General features: G+C 43.1%; 1 protein-coding gene across 1 annotated transcript in view; it reads left to right on the forward strand.

The window, feature by feature from the left end:
* MUC19 (mucin 19, oligomeric) overlaps nucleotides 1-18,684 on the forward strand; it is a 189,266-nt gene that overhangs the window by 86,889 nt on the left and 83,693 nt on the right. The window contains 5 exon segments of the mRNA XM_025401355.1: nucleotides 1,066-10,809; nucleotides 13,439-13,504; nucleotides 13,611-13,664; nucleotides 17,750-17,803; nucleotides 18,455-18,508. Coding sequence (XP_025257140.1) covers nucleotides 1,066-10,809; nucleotides 13,439-13,504; nucleotides 13,611-13,664; nucleotides 17,750-17,803; nucleotides 18,455-18,508 — 9,972 coding nt within the window.

Below are 18,684 nucleotides of genomic sequence, written 5' to 3' on the forward strand. Positions count from 1 at the left end.
TTCTGAAATTACCTCATAATTGTTCTTCTTAATTCTATAATGCACCCCTGCCATGTATTTTCTACAAAGTGTAAAGAGGGATTTTAAATGTATATCAATTCTATGCTATTTCTCCCCTGTTTAAAATTATAGCCCCTTGCATTTAGAAAAATCTTCAATCTCCCTCCCTGATTCATAAACATTTCACTTGCTCCTATATATCTGACCTTAACTTATAATATTCCCCACCTCAGCTCCCATTATCCAGCTATACTCAGCTTCTAGCTCTGCTTTTCTAGCAAGCATAGCTCCATTAGACTTATGACCTTTGTACTGGCTGTTACCTCTGCCTGGAACGCCATTCGCCTAGAGCTTCACTAGTAGGTTGCTTCTTGTTATCAGACTTCAAAATAAAGAGCATCTTCTCAGAGAAGCCTTTACTATCCAGACAGTCTAAAATAGAATATTCCATTTGCTTAGTATCAATTCACTTTATATTAATGCTCTGAAGCTTTTCTTGTTTGTGAATTTGGTTATTGGTTGGCTAGTTATTTTATTTATGTCTACCTCTCTCTTCCCACTAGAATGCCCCATGGAGCAGAGAACCATTTATCTGCATCCCCTTAGAACAGCAACTTAATCTTGCTTTAGTTTCTATTTTATAAAAAAGTAATATTATGTATCTCATAGAATTATTCAAATGGTAAAGTGAGGTGATACTTATAAGTTGCTGACAACTTCTTTGACACACAATAGGGATATTGGATAAGTTATTTTTATGAAAATAAACAAACAGAAAGAAGTTATGCTAGAGCTGGCACAGTGAAGATCACTGTGGTCCCAGGTACTCAGGAAGATTACTTGAACCCAGGAGTTTGTGATCAGCCTGGGCAACAAAGTGAGACTCTTTTTGTTAAAAGAAGTTACGATGTAGCAAAAAGAAAAGTATGAAATAATATGGTGGTTATGGAGATGAAGAGGTATAAAAGCTGTACTAGAGAAACAAAGCCACACGAGTCTTAAAGGTTAACCAAGGACCAAGATAGCTATTAACATCATTCTATTTTGACTATGTGTTTGTGACAGGGGCAACTGGATCATCAACTGGGGAGACAGAGACAACTAGACCATCAGCTAAATTAACAGGGAATTATGGACAATCATCTGAAATACCAGGGACAACTAAATCATCATCTGATGTTTCAGGGACATTGGGGCCATCAGATATAACATCTGGACCATCAGTTGCAGTGACAAGGACTTCTGAACAATCGTCAGGAGTCACAGAGACATCTGAACTATCACTTGGAGTATCAGGGACAACTGGGCCATTAGCTGAAATATCAGGGACAACCAGACCATTAGTTTCAGGATTAAGGACAACTGTATCATTAGCTGGAGGATCAGGGACAACTGGACCTTCATCGAGAGAATCAGTGACAACTAGACCATTAGCTGAAGGTTTAGGGACAAGTGGACAATTGTTTACAGGATCAAGAACACCTGGATTATCAGCTACAGAACTAGGTACAACTGTGTCTTTTACTGGAGGATTAGGTACAAGTAGATCATCTGCTAGAGAAATAGGGACAACTGGACCATCAGCTGATGGGTCAGGAACAACTGGACCATTTGTTGTGAGATCAGGGACAACTAGATTATCAGCTGGAGTGACAAGAGCAACTGAAACATCACCTGGAGTGACAGGAACAACTACACGATCAGTTGAAGACTCCAGAACAACTGGACCATCTGTTCTAGTGACAGGAACAACTGGACAATCAGGCCAAGGATCAGGGACAACCGGAAAATCTATTATAGAATCAGGACCATCTCTTGTAGGATCAGGGACAAATGGACCAACATCTGCAGGATTAGGAACAACTGCACCATCAGCCAGAAGATCAGGTACCACAAGACCATCAGTTGGAGGAACTGGGACAACTGGACAATCAGGTGCAGAATCAGGAACAACTGAACCATCAGCTAGAGTGACAGATGTAACTGGAACATCAGCTGAAGTATCAGGAAGAATTGAACCATCAGCTACAGGATCAGGTACAAGTAGACCACTAGGTGAAACAGCAGGTACAACTGTACCATCAGTGGAAGGATCAGAAGCAACTGGACCATCTGTCATTGGATCAGGAACAACTAGACTATCAGTTAGAGGATCAGGGACAACTGGAACTTCATCTGGAGGTTCAGGTGCAACAAGATCATCGGGTGGAGGAATGGGGACAACTGGACAATCAACTGCAAGATCAGAAACAACTGGACCACTTTTTGGATTGACAGAAACATTTGGACAATCCTCTACAGTGACTGGGACATCTTCAAATTCAGCTGGAGTAACAACATCTGAAGAATCACCTGGAGTGGCAATGACAACAGGACTATTGGTTGAAGGGTCAGCTACAACTCGACCACCTCTTTTAGAATCAGAGACCACTGAATCATCAGCTGGAGTGACAATGACATCTGGACAATCAGCCAGAGTGACTGGGGCAACTGGACCATCAGCTGGAGAGACGGGAACAACTGGACCATCAACTGAAGGATCAATTGCAACTGTACCATTTATTATTGGATCAGAAACAACTAGACCATTATATATAGGATCAGGGACAACTGGAACTTTATCTGGAGGTTCAAGTACAACAAGAACATCAGATGGAGCAACAAGGACAACCAGAAAATCAACTGCAAGATCAGAAACAACTGGACCCCTTTCTGGATTGACAGGAACATCTGGGCAATTGGCTGGAGTGACTGGGACATCTTCAAAATCAGCTGGAGTAACAGTGACATCTGAAAAATCAGCTGGAGTTGCAGCGACAACAGGATCATTTGTTGAAGGATCAGTCACAACTGGACCACTTCTTTTAGAATCAGAGACAACTAGATCATCAGGTGGAGTGACAGTGACATCTGGACAATCAGCCAGAGTGACTGAAACAGTTGGAGCATCAGCTGGAGTGATAGGAACAACTGGACCATCAACTGAAGGATCAGGGGCAACTGGACCATCCGTTGTGGGATCAGGAACAACTAGACCATTAGCTGGTGAATCAGGTACAACTGAATCATCAGTTGGAGTGACAGGGACAAGGCCATCATCAGGAGGATCAGGGACAACTGAGTCATCATCAAGAGAATCAGCAACAACTGGACCATCAGATGAAGGATCAGGAACAACTGGACTATCACCTGGAGTGACAGTGACATCTGGACAATCAGCTAGAAAGACTGGGACAACTGGAGCACCAGCTGGAGTTACAGAAACAACGAGATCATCTGTTGTCATATCAGGGACAACTGGACCATCTGTTACAGGAACAAGGACAACTGTAACTTCATCTGGAGAATCAGGTACAACAAGATCATCAGGTGGAGAAACAGAGACAACTGGCCAATCAGCTGTAAAATCAGGGACAGCAGAATCATTTACTGGGTTGACAAGAACATCTAGGCAATCAGCTGGAATGACTGGGACATCTGCACAATCAGCTGGAGTGGCACTAACAGGTCATTTTGTTGAAGGATTAGTGACAACTGGTTCATCTACTGTAGGATTAGAGACAACTAGACCTTCAGCTGTAGGATCAGGAACAACTGGACCTCCTGTTGTAAAAGCACAGACAATTGGACCATCAGCTGGAGTAACAGTGACATCTGGACAATCAGCTAGAATGACTGGGGCAACTCGACCATCAGTAGGAGTGACAGGAACAACTGGACCAGCAAGTAAAGGATTAGGGACAATTAGACCATCTGTTGTAGGATTAGAGACTACTGAACCATTAGCTGAAGGATCAGGGACAACTGGATCACCTATTGTAGGAGAGACAACTGTACCATCAGCTAGAGTGAGAGTTACATCTGGATATTCAGATAGAGTGACTGGGGCAACTGAACCATTGGCTGGAGTAACAGGAACCACTAAACAATCTGTTGTAGGATCAGTGACAACTGGACCATCAGTTACAGGAGTAGAGACAACTGTAAAAACTTCATCTGGAGGATTAAGTACAACCACATCATCAGTTGGAGGAACAAGGACCACTGGACAATCACCTGAAAGATCAGGGGCAACAGGACCATTTACTGGATTGACAGGGACATCTGCACAATCAGCTGGGGTGACAATGACATCTGTCCAATCAGCTGGAGTGGTAGTAACAACAGAACTAAATGTTGATGGCTCAGGGACAACTGGAAAATCTCTTGTAGGATCAGGAACAACTGGATTATCAGCTGAAGCTATAGGGACAACTGGACCATCAACTGAAGGATTAGAGAAAACTGGACCATCTATTACTGGATCAGGAACAACCATACCATTAGTTACAGAATCATGGACAACTGGAACTTCATCTGGAGGACAGGGTACAACGAGTCTATTAGTTAGAGGAACAGAGACAACTGGACAATCAGTTTCAGGATCAGCGACAACAGGGCCAGTTATGGGATTAACGGAAAACTCTGGTCCATCAGCTGGAGTGACAGTGACACCTAGACAATCACCTACAGTGACTCAGACAACTGGGTCATCAGCTGCAATATCAGGAACCACTGTACAATCTCTTACAGTATCAGGGACAGTTAGACCATCATCTGGACAAACAGAAAAAACCGGATCATCAGTTGAAGAATCAGGGACAGCTGAACCATCAGCTGTAAGGTCAGGGACTACTGGACCAACAGCTGGAGTGAAACATACAAATGGGCCATCATCAGGTGGAGTGACAGGGATAACTGGGTCATCACCTGGAGTGACGGGGATAACTGGATCATCTGCAAGATCAGGGACAAGTATCCCATCTGCTGGAAAAACAGGAACAACTAGAACATCAGTTGAAGAATCAAGGACAACTGGACCATCAGCTGGAATAACAGGTACAAATGGACTATCAGCTGGAGTGACAGGGACAACTGGATCATCACCTGGAGTGACAGGGATAACTGGACCATCAGCTGGCATGACAGGGACAACTGGACCATCAGCAGAAGTGACAGGAAAAACTGGACTATCAGCTGGAGTGATGGGGACAACTGGTCCATCAGCTGAAGTGACAGGGCTACCTGTAGTATCAACTGGGGTGACAGGGACAATTGGATCACCAGCTGGAGTGACAGGGACAACTGCAGTATCAGCTGGAGTAACAGGGACAACTGGACTATCAGCTGAAGCAACAGGGATAACTGGACTATCAGCTGGGGTGACAGGGACAACTGGACTATCTACTGGTGTGACAGAGACAATTGGACTATCAACTGGGATGATAGGGACAATTGGATCATCAGCTGGAGTGGCAGGGACAAGAAGACTATCAGCTGAAGTGACAGGGACAACTGGACAGACAAATGGTGTGACAGGGTCAACTGGACTGTCACCTGGGGTGACAGGGACAACTGCACAGTCAGTTGAAGTGACAGGGACAACTGGACAATCTGTTGGGGTGACAGGGACAGCTAGATCATCAGCTGGAGTGACAGGGATAATTGGACTATCAGCTGGACTGACAGGGACAAGTGGACTATCAGCTGGGGTCACAGGGACAACTAGACAGTCAGCTGGTGTGACAGGGTCAACTGGACTATCAGCTGGGGTGACAGGGACAACTGGACAGTCAGCTGAAGTGACAGGGACAACTGAACAATCTGTTGGAGTGACAGGGACAACTAGATCATCAGCTGGAGTGACAGGGATAACTGGACTATCAGCTGGAGTGACAGGGACAAGTGGACTATCAGCTGGGGTGACAGGGATAACTGGGCTATCAGCTGGGGTGAGGGGGACAACTGGACAGTCAGGTGAAGTGACAGGGACAACTGGACAATCTGTTGGAGTGACAGGGACAGCCAGATCATCAGCTGGAGTGACAGGGACAATTGGATCACCAGCTGGAGTGACAGGGACAACTGAACTATCAGCTGAAGCGACGGAGACAACTGAACAATCTGTTGGAGTGACAGGGACAACTAGATCGTCAACTGGAGTGACAGGGACAACTGGACTATCAGCTGAAGCGACAGGAACAACTGGACCATCAGCTGAGGTGACAGGGACAACCAGACTATCAGCTGGGGTGACAGGGATAACTGGACTATCAGCTGGGGTGAAAGGGACAACTGGATCATTAGCTGGGGTGACAGAGATAACTGGATCATCAACTGGGGTGACAGGGAAAACTGGATTATCAGCTGGAGTGACAGGAAAAACTACAGTATCAGCTGGAGTAACAGGGACAACTAGACTATCAGCTGAAGCAACAGGGATAACTGGACTATCAGCTGGGGTGACAGGGACAACTGGACTATCTGCTGGGGTGACAGAGACAATTGGACTATCAACTGGGGTGACAGAGACAATTGGATCATCAACTGGAGTGACAGGGACAACTGGACAGTCAGCTGGTGTGACAGGATCAACTGGACAGGCAGCTGAAGTGACAGGGACAACTGGACAATCTATTGGAGTCACAGGGACAGCTAGATCATCAACTGGAGTGACAGGGATAACTGGACTATCAGCTGGACTGACAGGGACAAGTGGACTATCAGCTGTGGTGACAGGGATAACTGGACTATCAGCTGAAGTGACAGGGACGACTAGACTGTCAACTGGGGTGACAGGGAAAACTGGACAGTCAGCTGAAGTGACAGGGACAATAGGACAATCTGTTGGAGTAACAGGGACAGCTAGATCATCAGCTGGAGTGACAGGGATAACTGAACTATCAGCTGGAGTGACAGGGATAACTGGACTATCAGCTGGAGTGACAGGGACAAGTGGACTATCAGTGGGGGTGACAGGGATAACTGAATTATCAGCAGAAGGGACAGGGACAACTGGACTATCATCTGAAGAGACAGGGAAAACTGGATCATCAGCCGGAGTTACAGGAACAACTGGACCATCAGCAGAAGTGACAGGAGAAACTGGACTATCAGTTGGAGTGACGGGAACAACTGGTCCATCAGCTGAAGCGACAGGGCTACCTGTAGTATCAGCTGGTGTGACAGGGATAATTGGATCACCAGCTGGAGTGACAGGGACAACTCGGCTATCAGCTGTGGTGACAGGTATAACTGGACTATCAACTGAGGTGACAGGGACAACTGGACTATCAGCTGGGCTGACAGGGACAACTGGACTATCTGCTGGGGTGACAGAGAAAATTGGACTATCAACTGGGGTGACAGGCACAATTGTATCATCAGCTGGAGTGACAGGGACAACAAGACTGTCAGCTGGAATGACAGGGACAACTGGACAGTCAGCTGGTGTGACAAGGTCAACTGGACTATCAGCTGGGGTGACAGGGACAACTGGACACTCAGTTGAAGTGACAGGGACAACTGGACAATCTGTTGGGGTGACAGGGACAGCTAGATCATCAGCTGGACTGACAGGGACAAGTGGACTATCAGCTGTGGTGACAGGGAAAACTGGACTATCAGCTGAGGTGACAGGGACAACTGGATTATCAGCTAGGGTGACAGGGACAACTAGACAGTCAGTTGGTGTGACAAGGTCAACTGGACTATCAGCTGAGGTGACAGGGACAACTGGACAGTCAGCTGAAGTGACAGGGACAACTGGACAATCTGTTGGAGTGACAGGGACAACTAGATCATCAACTGGAGTGACAGGGATAACTGGACTATCAGCTGGAGTGACAGGGACAAGTGGACTATCAGCTGGAGTGACAGGGACAACTGGACCATCAGCTGGGGTGGTGGGGATAACCGGACAGTCAGCTGAAGTGACAAGGACAACTGAACAATCAACTGCAGTGACAGGGACAATTGAATCACCAGTTGGAGTGACAGGGACAACTGGACTATCAGCTGAAGCAACAGGGACAACCAGACCATCAGCTGAGGTGACAGGGACAACTGAACTATCAGCTGGGGTGACAAGGATAACTGGACCATCAGCAGAAGTGATAGGGACAACTGGACCATTGGCTGGAGTGACAGAGACCACTGAATTATCAGCAGAAGTGACACGGACAACTGGACTGTCAGCTGAGGTGACAGGGAAAACTGGATCATCAGCAAGAGTAACAGGAATAACTAGACCATCAGCAGAAGTGACAGGGAAAACTGGGCTATCAGCTGGAGTGATGGGGACAACTGGACCATCAGTTGAAGTGACAGGGACAACTGGATCATCAGCTGGAGTGACAGGGACAACTGGGCCATCAGCTGGAGTGACAGGGACAAGTGGACTATCAGCTGCAGTGGCAGGGACAACTGGCCCATCAGCTGAAGCAACAGGGCTACCTGTAGTATCAGCTGGGGTGACAGGGACAATTGGATCACCAGCTGGAGTGACAGGGACAAGTCAGCTATCAGCTGTGGTGACAGGGATAACTGGACTATCAACTGAGGTGACAGGGACAACTGGACTATCAGCTGGGGTGACAGGGATACCTGGACTCTCAGCTGGGGTGACAGGGATAACTGGACCATCAGCTGGAGTGACAGGGATAACTATAGTATCAGCTGGAGTAACAGGGACAACTGAACTATCAGCTGAAGTTTCAGGGACAACTGGACCATCAGCTGGGGTGACAGGGACAACTGGACTATCTGCTGGGGTGACAGGGATAACTGGACTATCAGCTGGGGTGACAGGGACAACTGAACAGTCAGCTGAAGTGACAGGGACAACTGGACAATCTGTTGGAGTGACAGGGACAACTAGATCATCAACTGGAGTGACAGGGACAAGTGGACTATCAGCTGGGGTGACAGGGATAACTGGACTACCAGCTGGGGTTACAGGAACAACTGGACAGTCAGCTGAAGTGACAGGGACAACTGGACAATCTGTTGGAGTGACAGGGGCAACTAGATCATCAGTTGGAGTGACAGGGACAATTGGATCACCAGCTGGAGTGACAGGGGCAACTATTTCATCTGCAAGATTAGGGACAAGTATACCATTAACTGGAAAAACAGTAACAACTAGAACATCAATTGAAGAATCAATGACAACTGGACCATCAGCTGGAATAACAGGTACAAATGGACTATCAGCTGAAGTGACAGGGACAAATGAAATACCAGCTGGGGTGACAGGAACAACTGGACAGTCAGCTGAAGTGACAGGGACAACTGGACAATCTGTTGGAGTGACAGAGGCAACTAGATCATCAGCTGGAGTGACAGGGACAATTGGATCATCAGCTGGAGTGACAGGGACAATTGGATCACCAGCTGGAGTGACAGGGACAACTCGGCTATCAGCTGTGGTGACAGGGATAACTGGACTATCAGCTGAGGTAACAGAGATAACTGGACTATCAACTGGGGTGACAGGGATAACTGGACCATCAGCTGGAGTGACAGGGACAACTACAGTATCAGCCGGAGTAACAGAGACAACTGGACTATCTGCTGGGGTGAGAGAGACAATTGGTCTATCAACTGGGGTGACAGGGACAATTGGATCATCAACTGGAGTGGCAGGGACAACAAGACTATCAGCTGGAGGGACAGGGACAACTGGACTGTCAGCTGAAGTGACAGGGACAACTGGACAATCTGTTGAAGTGACAGGGACAGCTAGATCATCAGCTGGAGTGACAGGGATAACTGGATTATCAGCTGGACTGACAGGGACAAGTGGACTATCAGCTGTGGTGACAGGGATAACTGGACTATCGGCTGGGGTGACAGAGATAACTGGACCATCAGCTGGAGTGACAGGGGCAACTACAGTATCAGCTGGAGTAACAGGGACAACTGGACTATCAGATGAAGTGACAGGGATAACTGGACTATCAGCTGGAATGACAGGGACAACTGGACTATCTGCTGGGGTGACAGAGACAATTGGACTATCATCTGGGGTGACAAGGACAATTGGATCATCAGCTGTAGTGGCAGGGACAACAAGACTATCAGCTGGAGTGACAGGGACAACTGGACCATCAGCTGGTGTAACGGGGTCAGCTGGACTATCAGCTGGGGTGACAGGGACAACTGGACAGTCGGCTGAAGTGACAGGGATAACTGGACAATCTGTTGGAGTGACGGGGACAACTGGACTATCAGTTGGGGTGATGGGGACTACCAGATCATTAGCTGGGGTGACAGGGACAACTGGTTCATCTGCAAAATCTGAGACAAGTATACCATCAGCTGGAAAAACAGGTACAACCAGAACATCAGTTGAAGAATCAAGGACAACTAGACCATCAGCTGGAATAACAGGTACAAATGGACTATCAGCTGGAGTGACAGGGTCAACTGGACTATCAGCTGGAGTGACAGGGACAACTGGACTATCAGCTGGAGTGACAGGGACAACTAGACTATCAGCTGGAGTGACGGGGACAACTGGACTATCAGCTGGAGTGATGGGGACCACTGGACTATCAGTTGGAGTGACGGGGAAAACTGGACTATCAGCTGGAGTGACAGGGACAACTGGACCATCAGTTGGAGTGACAGGAATAACTGCACTATCAGCTGGAGTGACAGGGACAAGTGGACTATCAGCTGGAGTGACAGGGAAAACAGGGCTATCAGCTGGAGTAACAGGGAGAACTGGGCCGTCAGCTGAAGCAACAGGGAAAACTGGACTATCGGCTGGAGTGACAGGGATCACTGGACCATTTGCTGAAGTGACAGGGACAACTGGACTATCAGGTGGGGTGACAGGGACAACTGGTTCATCAGCCAGGGTGACAGGGACAACTGGATTATCTGCAAAATCTGGGACAAGTATACCATCAGCTGGAAAAACAGGAACAACCAGAACATCAGTTGAAGAATCAAGGACAACTAGACCATCTGCTGGAATAACAGGTACAAATGGACTATCAGATCAAGTGACAGGGACAACTGGACCATCAGTTGGCACAACCACTGTAACAGGAAGAACAGGAGAGCCAGGAAGTGAGGTTACAGTCCCTGAAGGCAAGTCTAGTTAGCTAAAGATAGGTCATTTAATATGAACAATGTAATTTTTGGTCTTCCAGACTTGAATCTGTGTAAATTTATCACAATTAAATATGTTATTAAGAACTCAAATTGGTGAATAATGAGGGGGCTTTCCAGAATATTAGACTTTTTGGGTTTATGTTTTCATGGGGGCCACTGTAGGTGTTGGCAAGGGATGCACAGCTGGAGCACCAGACTCTGGGGCCACTACAGTTGGGAACCCAGCAGGCATGGCTCACCTGGGTACTCTGGTGTTGTTCAACATAAGCCTGGCTAAGACCTCCAATTATGATTGTAAGATGAATCAATTATGATTTAACCAATGACCTAAATTGGGGAGAAATGATTAAGAGATGACCTAGATTTATTGATATCTAAATTCGAATTTTACATAAGGGGCGGTAGGTTCATTATATTTACTAAGATGAACCATGTAAAGCTGATAATCAAGTAGTGCTTTAACCAGGCAAAACTGAAGAACAATATGTAACCAGCCCTGGAGCAGATGAAAGCAGGACCAGATTAACCACACCTGGAAAATCAGGCAAGTGGGGTTGGAAGAATTTGGTCGCAACTGTAGCTCAACGTAAGGTTTTCTTTTTTTTTTTCTTTTTCTTTTTCTTTTTTTCTTAAGACAGAGTCTCACTCTCACCCAGGCTGGAGTGCAGTGACAAGATCTCAGCTCACTACAATCTCCGCCTCCCAGGTTCAAGCAATTCTCATGCGTCAGTCTCCCAAATAGCTGGGATTACAGGCACGCACCACTGTGCCCGGCTATTTTTTTATTTTTATTTTATTTTAGTTTTAGTAGAGACGGAGTTTCACTGTGTTGGCCAAACTGGTCTCGAACTCCTGACCTCAAATGATCTGCCCGCCTTGGCCTCCCAAACCGAACATAAGGTTTTCTGGTCAATGTAATTATGGTAATGAGTATATTGTAAATAAGGAAATTAGAAAGTCAGATCCAAATCATCTATTAGGTTTGTGCAAAAGTAATGGCAAAAACCATAATTACTTTTGCACCAACCTAATCGTATTTAGGACCTTAAATTTTGTTAGGTGTTTTAGGACTAGGATGGAAGGAAAACAAATTATCTGTCTTTACAGTGCTGATTCTATCAGGAAACAAACCTTACATAAAGAAGCTTAAAGCAAGAAAATATTTGAGCACTTTTTGGGCAGCCAGGAACTGTTATGAGATGTGTAAACATGTCACTAATTTTCACAGCAACTACTGAGATAAGTGCTATTTTTGTTCACATTTTCAAATGAGGAAGTCAAGGAGAAGTTTAGTTAGCTGCTGTAAGTGATAATGTACACCAGGAAGGTCTGTCCTCAGAGCCTATTCCTTACCTTCTACACCATCCTCCCTCGTGTGGCAGTGGGTATAAACTAGAGCAGAAAGGAAATATATTCCCTGGAGGGGATATCTCGATGGAGTCTCAGATATGCCAAATGCCAACCTCCCAAAGAAAATCAGATTAATGAAAAGTCTACTATACCAGAAGTATTTGGACATTTTCTATTATAACAGCAGTGTCTCACATTTACTGTTTAATTAAATGTTGTTTAATTATTTTTATTGTCGTCTGTGTGTCAGGCACTGTGATAAGTGTGTGGGCACAGAAGTGAATGAGTCTGACAGGGTCACTGCTCTCAGGACATCCTGTCTAGTGGGGGATTTAGCCAGTAAGAGAAAAGTATCTCAATAGTATTAAAATTAATGTTAAGTGCTAAGAATAAGGTGAGGGTGCCAGGAAAGTGACTTTCCACCTGGTGTCCCAAAGAATGAAGAAGCAGTAGTCAAAGAGGATAAGACAGGGAGGGAAATGCTAAGAAGAGCTCCATGGGGGAAATCACAGGCTCTTAGAAAGTTTAAGGTGGAAAGAGGCCAGGGTTCCCAGTGCCCTGTTAGGAAGCCAGAGGGTGTACAAAATAAGCCCAGAGAAGTCAGAAGGACCCTGATCACATAGAACAGAGCCTTGCCACACACGTTAAGGATTGTAGACTTGTTGCTAAGAGCTGAGGGAAGTTAACTGAAGGTGTGAGACAGAAGAGTGACATGATCAGGATTCCCATTTTTAAAAGATCAGTAAGACTGCAAATGTGAAGAATTGTGTAAGGCGAGAACGGAAGCAGAGAAATTTGTTAGGAAGTTATTGCTCAATCAAGGTAAGAGGCAATGGTTTAAAATAAATTATGGTGGTGGATGGAAAAAAAGGGAAAAGTTCAAAACCTATTTTTGGAGAACCATCAAGGGGATTTGGCAGTGGTTTGATGGGGATTTTGTTAAGGGTATTTTTCAGGTTAATATTTAGTTGCTGGGATGGTGTTTCTATCAATTATTAAAATAGGGACTGTGAAGGAGCAGCAGTTTGTGGTGGGAAGATCATAGGTTCATGTTTGAAAGTTGAATTTGAGATGTTAGGGAGAAGTCCATATGAAAATTTCGAATTATTCTACTAAGATTCTTTTTCATTTGTTTTAAATTCAGCTACAACTGGAGTGCCTGCTGCAACTTCCCTAGGAGCTGAAGGTGAAAGCATAGCTTCCACATCAGGTACTGGAACCACAACTGGGCTCAAAGTAGTTATGTTGATAAATATCTGGATAGTGCTTCAATAAAATAAGAACACTGCTCCTGACTTTACGCTTTTTAATCTCAGTTGCCACGGGAGCCATCCCTGGGTCAACAATTGCACCAGGAAGTACCACTACTGGTAAGTAAACAGAGGGATGTCAGATGTGTTTTTGATTTTTTTTCATGCTCATTGCTTATTTTAAAACAGCAATATCATTAATAATAATAATGCCAGTTAATTACAATGTCTTTAAATATATTATCTCATAAATTACTTGAATGAACATGATTATCTCATTTTGCTCATGAGGAACTTAGGCAAAGATATTACCTAAGTTGATAGGTTTCTACAGCACGCCAAATGGTGAAATCAATATTTTTCTTGATTGTTCATTGATTCCAAAACTGTGCTCTTCAATGTGATGCCTTCCTTTGCTAAAGCAAAATATACAGTGATATTTAATTACCCTTCAATAGGCTGGGTGCGGTGGCTCATGCCTGTAATCCCAGCACCTTGGGAGGCCGAGACGGGTGGATCACGAGGTCAAGAGATGGAGACCATCCTGGTCAACATGGTGAAACACCATCTCTACTAAAAATATAAAAATTAGCAGGGCATGGTTGCGCATGCCTGTAGTCCCAGCTACTCAGGAGGCTGAGGCAGGAGAATCGCTTGAACTCGGAAGGCGGAGGTTGCAGTGACCCGAGATCAGGTCACTGCACTCCAGCCTGGGCAACAGAGCGAGACTCCATCTCAAAACAAACAAACAAACAAACAAACAAACAAAATCATCAATAAAGCTCGCTTTTAAAATCACAAAGCTTAAATGTTTCCCATTTCTAACTAAAAGAATTGGAGCAGCAGGTAAGAAAAATAAGTTTTTTAATGTAATAAACTATGGCACTTCCTATTCTGAAATAAGATTCGGAGAATTTTATTTGACAAAACTATAACATTATTGTTTTATAAGTCCAAATTTTATAACTTTCCTTTTTAAAAAATGATTCACAAATACTTACAGGGCAACTTCTTTTTCCTAACACTGAGTAAATTAACAGAATTATTATTTCAAGGCTACAGTATATTATTGTTTAAGGTTCTCAACTAGTAATATACTTAGTATGACAGTACTTGAGAAATACGTCATTTCTCAATGTGCAAGTCCCTAACAGAACCCAGACTCTAATGACTACATTGCTGATTAATAGTTTAAGGAATAGAATGCTTACCTTTTTTTTTTTTTTTTCTGATGAAGATTTATGCCACATTATTGTAACTACTGTTATAAAGTCTCCTGTGTAAATTAATTTTACCAACTGATCGCTAGAAAATAATTCAATAATTTAATTCAAACTAAATTTGTATTAATTATTTATTCAATCTATGGTTATGCAAATGTAAACAAATTGGCATGATTCATATTATATATTGAGCAACATAATTATAAGTTAACACATGGCCACAAACAGGTAGCCATTGGGACACGGTGTGTAACTATTGAGGCACAGTATGTATTTTATCATTTTTGGCATTTTATAATTTCAAGACAGCTTTAATTAAATGTAACCAAATAACAATTACCTGTGTATAAATATTTTGCTTGGAAAAAAGGCAGTGTTTTTTTTTTCAGTTTGATAATCTGTAATCATAGAAATCATACATGATTCTTTAAAAGAGCACTTTACAATATGTCTCACAAGAGAACACTTAATCTGACTTAAATTTCTAAGATAAGCCTCTGTGGGAAATAACATCTGTTTTTTAAACAAAATTTAATTATCAAGGCATTTGACCCACTGAAGCAAATTTTTTAAATGAAATTCAAATAAATTCTTTAATTTAAATATGGATTTAATTTATCCTTTAGTAAGCTCAGTTAGAATTCCACCACAACTCATTGTAGGTAAGCTGAAATTCAATGACATGAAAATTTATTTCTGTACAATGTGCTTGAAATATAATTTCTATTTTTTTCCATTTGAGCACTGAAAAACATTTAAAGGATTGTGTGTGACATGCTTCTCAAATTATAACCTAACATACAAATTAATCTTTGTAAATGGAAATTAATCAAATATATACATTTATAAATATATTTGTTTTTAAATTTCAGTGCCATCAAAACAGCCTGAAGTAGCAGGTGAGAAAATATGAGATTATAAATGTGCATTTGAAAAAATAATGTTACATTAATGGAATAGAACACATGGTACCAGAAGTCTTTATTATCTGATTAATAAAACATGAACTTCAAATTTGATTTTTGTAGCATAGGGCTTTTGATTTTTCTATTCTCATGTCTTCTTAAATCATAATAAAGGTGTATTGAATCCTTTATATAATACTTAAATTCTACACTGATTGTATACAAGTATACAAACTCAGACAAACCAAAATAACTCCCAAAACATCTCCCCTATTAAAAAGAGGTAGCACCATATTTCTCAGCATATTAATAGTCACCTACTATTTACAAGAAAACTCTTTAGCTTTTAATGTATCCTGGTATCTCTTTTTTAAACTTAAAAACAGTTTTAAAAGATAAGCAAAAGTAGCCGACTTTTTGTTGTTATTTTGGGTTTTTTGTTGTTGTTGTTTCGTTTTTGGAGACAGGGACTTGCTCTGTCGCCCAGGTTGGAGTGCAGTGGCACGATCTTGGCTCACTGCAACCTCCAACTCCTCGGTTCAAGCGATTCTCTTGCCTCAGCATCCTGAGTAGCTGGGATTACAGGTGTGCGCTACCACGCCCGGCTAATATTTTGCATTTTTTTAGTAGAGATGAGGTTTCACTATGTTGGCCAGGCTGGCCTCAAACTCCTGACCTCAGGTGATCTGCCCAACTCGGCCTCCCAGAGTGCAGGGATGACAGGCATAAGCCACCACAGATGGCCTAGAAGCTGATTCTTTAGAATATCTCACTTTGAAAAAAAAAAAAATTTCTCCTTCTGATCCTTTTAGCACTTACATTGGAATATAAGTTCCATGAAAACAGGCATTTTTGTCTTATTTTTCACTGATTTAAAACCTCTTTATGGCCCTTATCTGATGAGGTGATTGATTTCAATACTTGTCTCCCTGATCCACTAGATTCTACCTTTGTTGAAAGGGGACCAAGTCTTACGTATCATTAATGTCTTACCTGGGGAGCTTTGCATATTACGAACACTCAATACAGCTGAAATATGTTTAGCTTTCATTCACTATCTCATTTGGATAATGTAGGCATTATTTTCCCTAATTTGCTGGTAAGGAAACTGAGGTTCAGAGATTTTTAACCTGTTTAAAACCACACAACTCTTTTGATTCCAACACCTGAGCTCTTTCTACTCCTCTACATTTCCTTTAGTCTAGACTATTGTAGGCAAGTTTCCTCTCTTCTAGTTTTCTCTATTCTCAGATGTGTTCTATCTGAAACAGCAGTCAGTGGTCCTCTATGGACTGTTATCTCTGTTCATATCATTTCTGTCATCAATCCGTGGTAGCAGCTACCCATTTCCCTTCAAGTAAATTCTAAGTGCTTTAGTGTAATATTAGAGCTTTTGGAGACCCCATCTACTTTCCAAAGTTCTCATTAGCCCCCTTTACATAACAACTTTTAGCCTCACTTGAATTAGTTGGTGGCACTGTTAGAAGTTTCTTTATAAAATGTTACAAACTGATCACTAGGAAGTTGTTTTCTCACTGAATTTGAGCTAAATTTCCAGTTATTTTTCACTCATTCTATGTTTATACAACACATATTGCTATGTTTCCCTAAACCTTGGCTCTCACTATGTCTTCTGCCTGATGTTCCCTTCCTGGACTTCACATAGACAAATCCTAAGCAATAGTAAAGATCTAGATGCTGTCTTTTCCAGAAAGCCTTCTTTGACCCCATTAAGGAGTAATGCTCAGCAGTTTCTCGTTGTCTCAGGTACTCAGTATAAACTGTCTTTTGTAGTAGAGAGCTAAGGCATACTGAGATCAAACTAGGTGAACACAAGAGAAGATCATCTTTCATCTTTGTCAGGGAAGGCCAGGAAAGGACGTCTCAAGTAGAGAACGTTGCCACTCCCTGTGATTTACAAATGGAATAGTTCAAGCAGAAAAACTCATAGAATTATAGATTTTTTAAGTACCCAGAAAAGGCTACTTGTTATAGCAAAGAACACACAGATGGCATCTAGATTCAGATGTTCTCATGGCAGAATGAGTCAGTGACCTCTGGACTTTTTGTGTTTCAGGTACCACTGGGGTAACCACTGGCACAACTCTTGCCCCTAGAAGTTCTAACACAGGTGAGAACAAGCTAAGTGGAATTTTCCCATTGGAACTTCTTTCAAGGAGCTGTCTCCTCAGGTTTTATTTCTAGGCAAAATTATCACTATAATAATCCCAAATCCTTAATGTCTTCCCAATTGTGTCTTTGTTCTTTTCCTCATCGTCAGAGGCCACAAGTTCCTAGGAGGAAGTAGAATCTCTGCAGGTGGAATAGCTCCAGCTCAGCCTGCTAAGCCATTACTGCATTTTTGATCATCTTTCATTAAGCAGTGTTGTCTAAAATGTAGCCACACTACTTTATTCCATAAACTAAACCTTTTAAAAATGCAAAACAGTTACTAGGTAATAAATGTCAAGCTTGAGGAGCCTGACTTCCTTCTACCTCAAGGAGCTCATTCCATGCCCTAGGAAGTCAAGTCCCTGGCCACTGGATATACATGTACTGAGAAAACTTCCATTTCCAAGCACTGAATCTCAAAGACACTAAAGCATCTAGAATGTTGTCAGAAAATTCGCTGTAAGAAAGAGATGCTACATTGGAAACACAGATAAATTTTTGCCATTGGAAAGCTCAAAGAAAGCGCATCCTAATATATTGTAAGAAATACTCATTTTTGAAAAAGCAATGCCCTAGTCATGGCATGTGGACCACCATTTCTTTATTTCAGGAACTTTTGGTAGTATTTCTGGGAAAACCCTCAAGCCTGGAACTTATGTCTCAGGTAAGTCACCACATACCAGGACATCCTGGAGGGAGCCATTTAGGTAATACAGTTGACCCAGCATGCTTTGCTTTTCCTTTCCTTTCCTTTCCTTTCCTTTCCTTTCCTTTCCTTTCCTTTCCTTTCCTTTCCTTTCCTTTCCTTTCCTTTCCTTTCCTTTCCTTTCCTTTCCTTTC

The sequence above is a fragment of the Theropithecus gelada genome, chromosome 11 (genome assembly GCF_003255815.1).
Source record: "Theropithecus gelada isolate Dixy chromosome 11, Tgel_1.0, whole genome shotgun sequence".
NCBI lineage: Eukaryota > Metazoa > Chordata > Mammalia > Primates > Cercopithecidae > Theropithecus > Theropithecus gelada.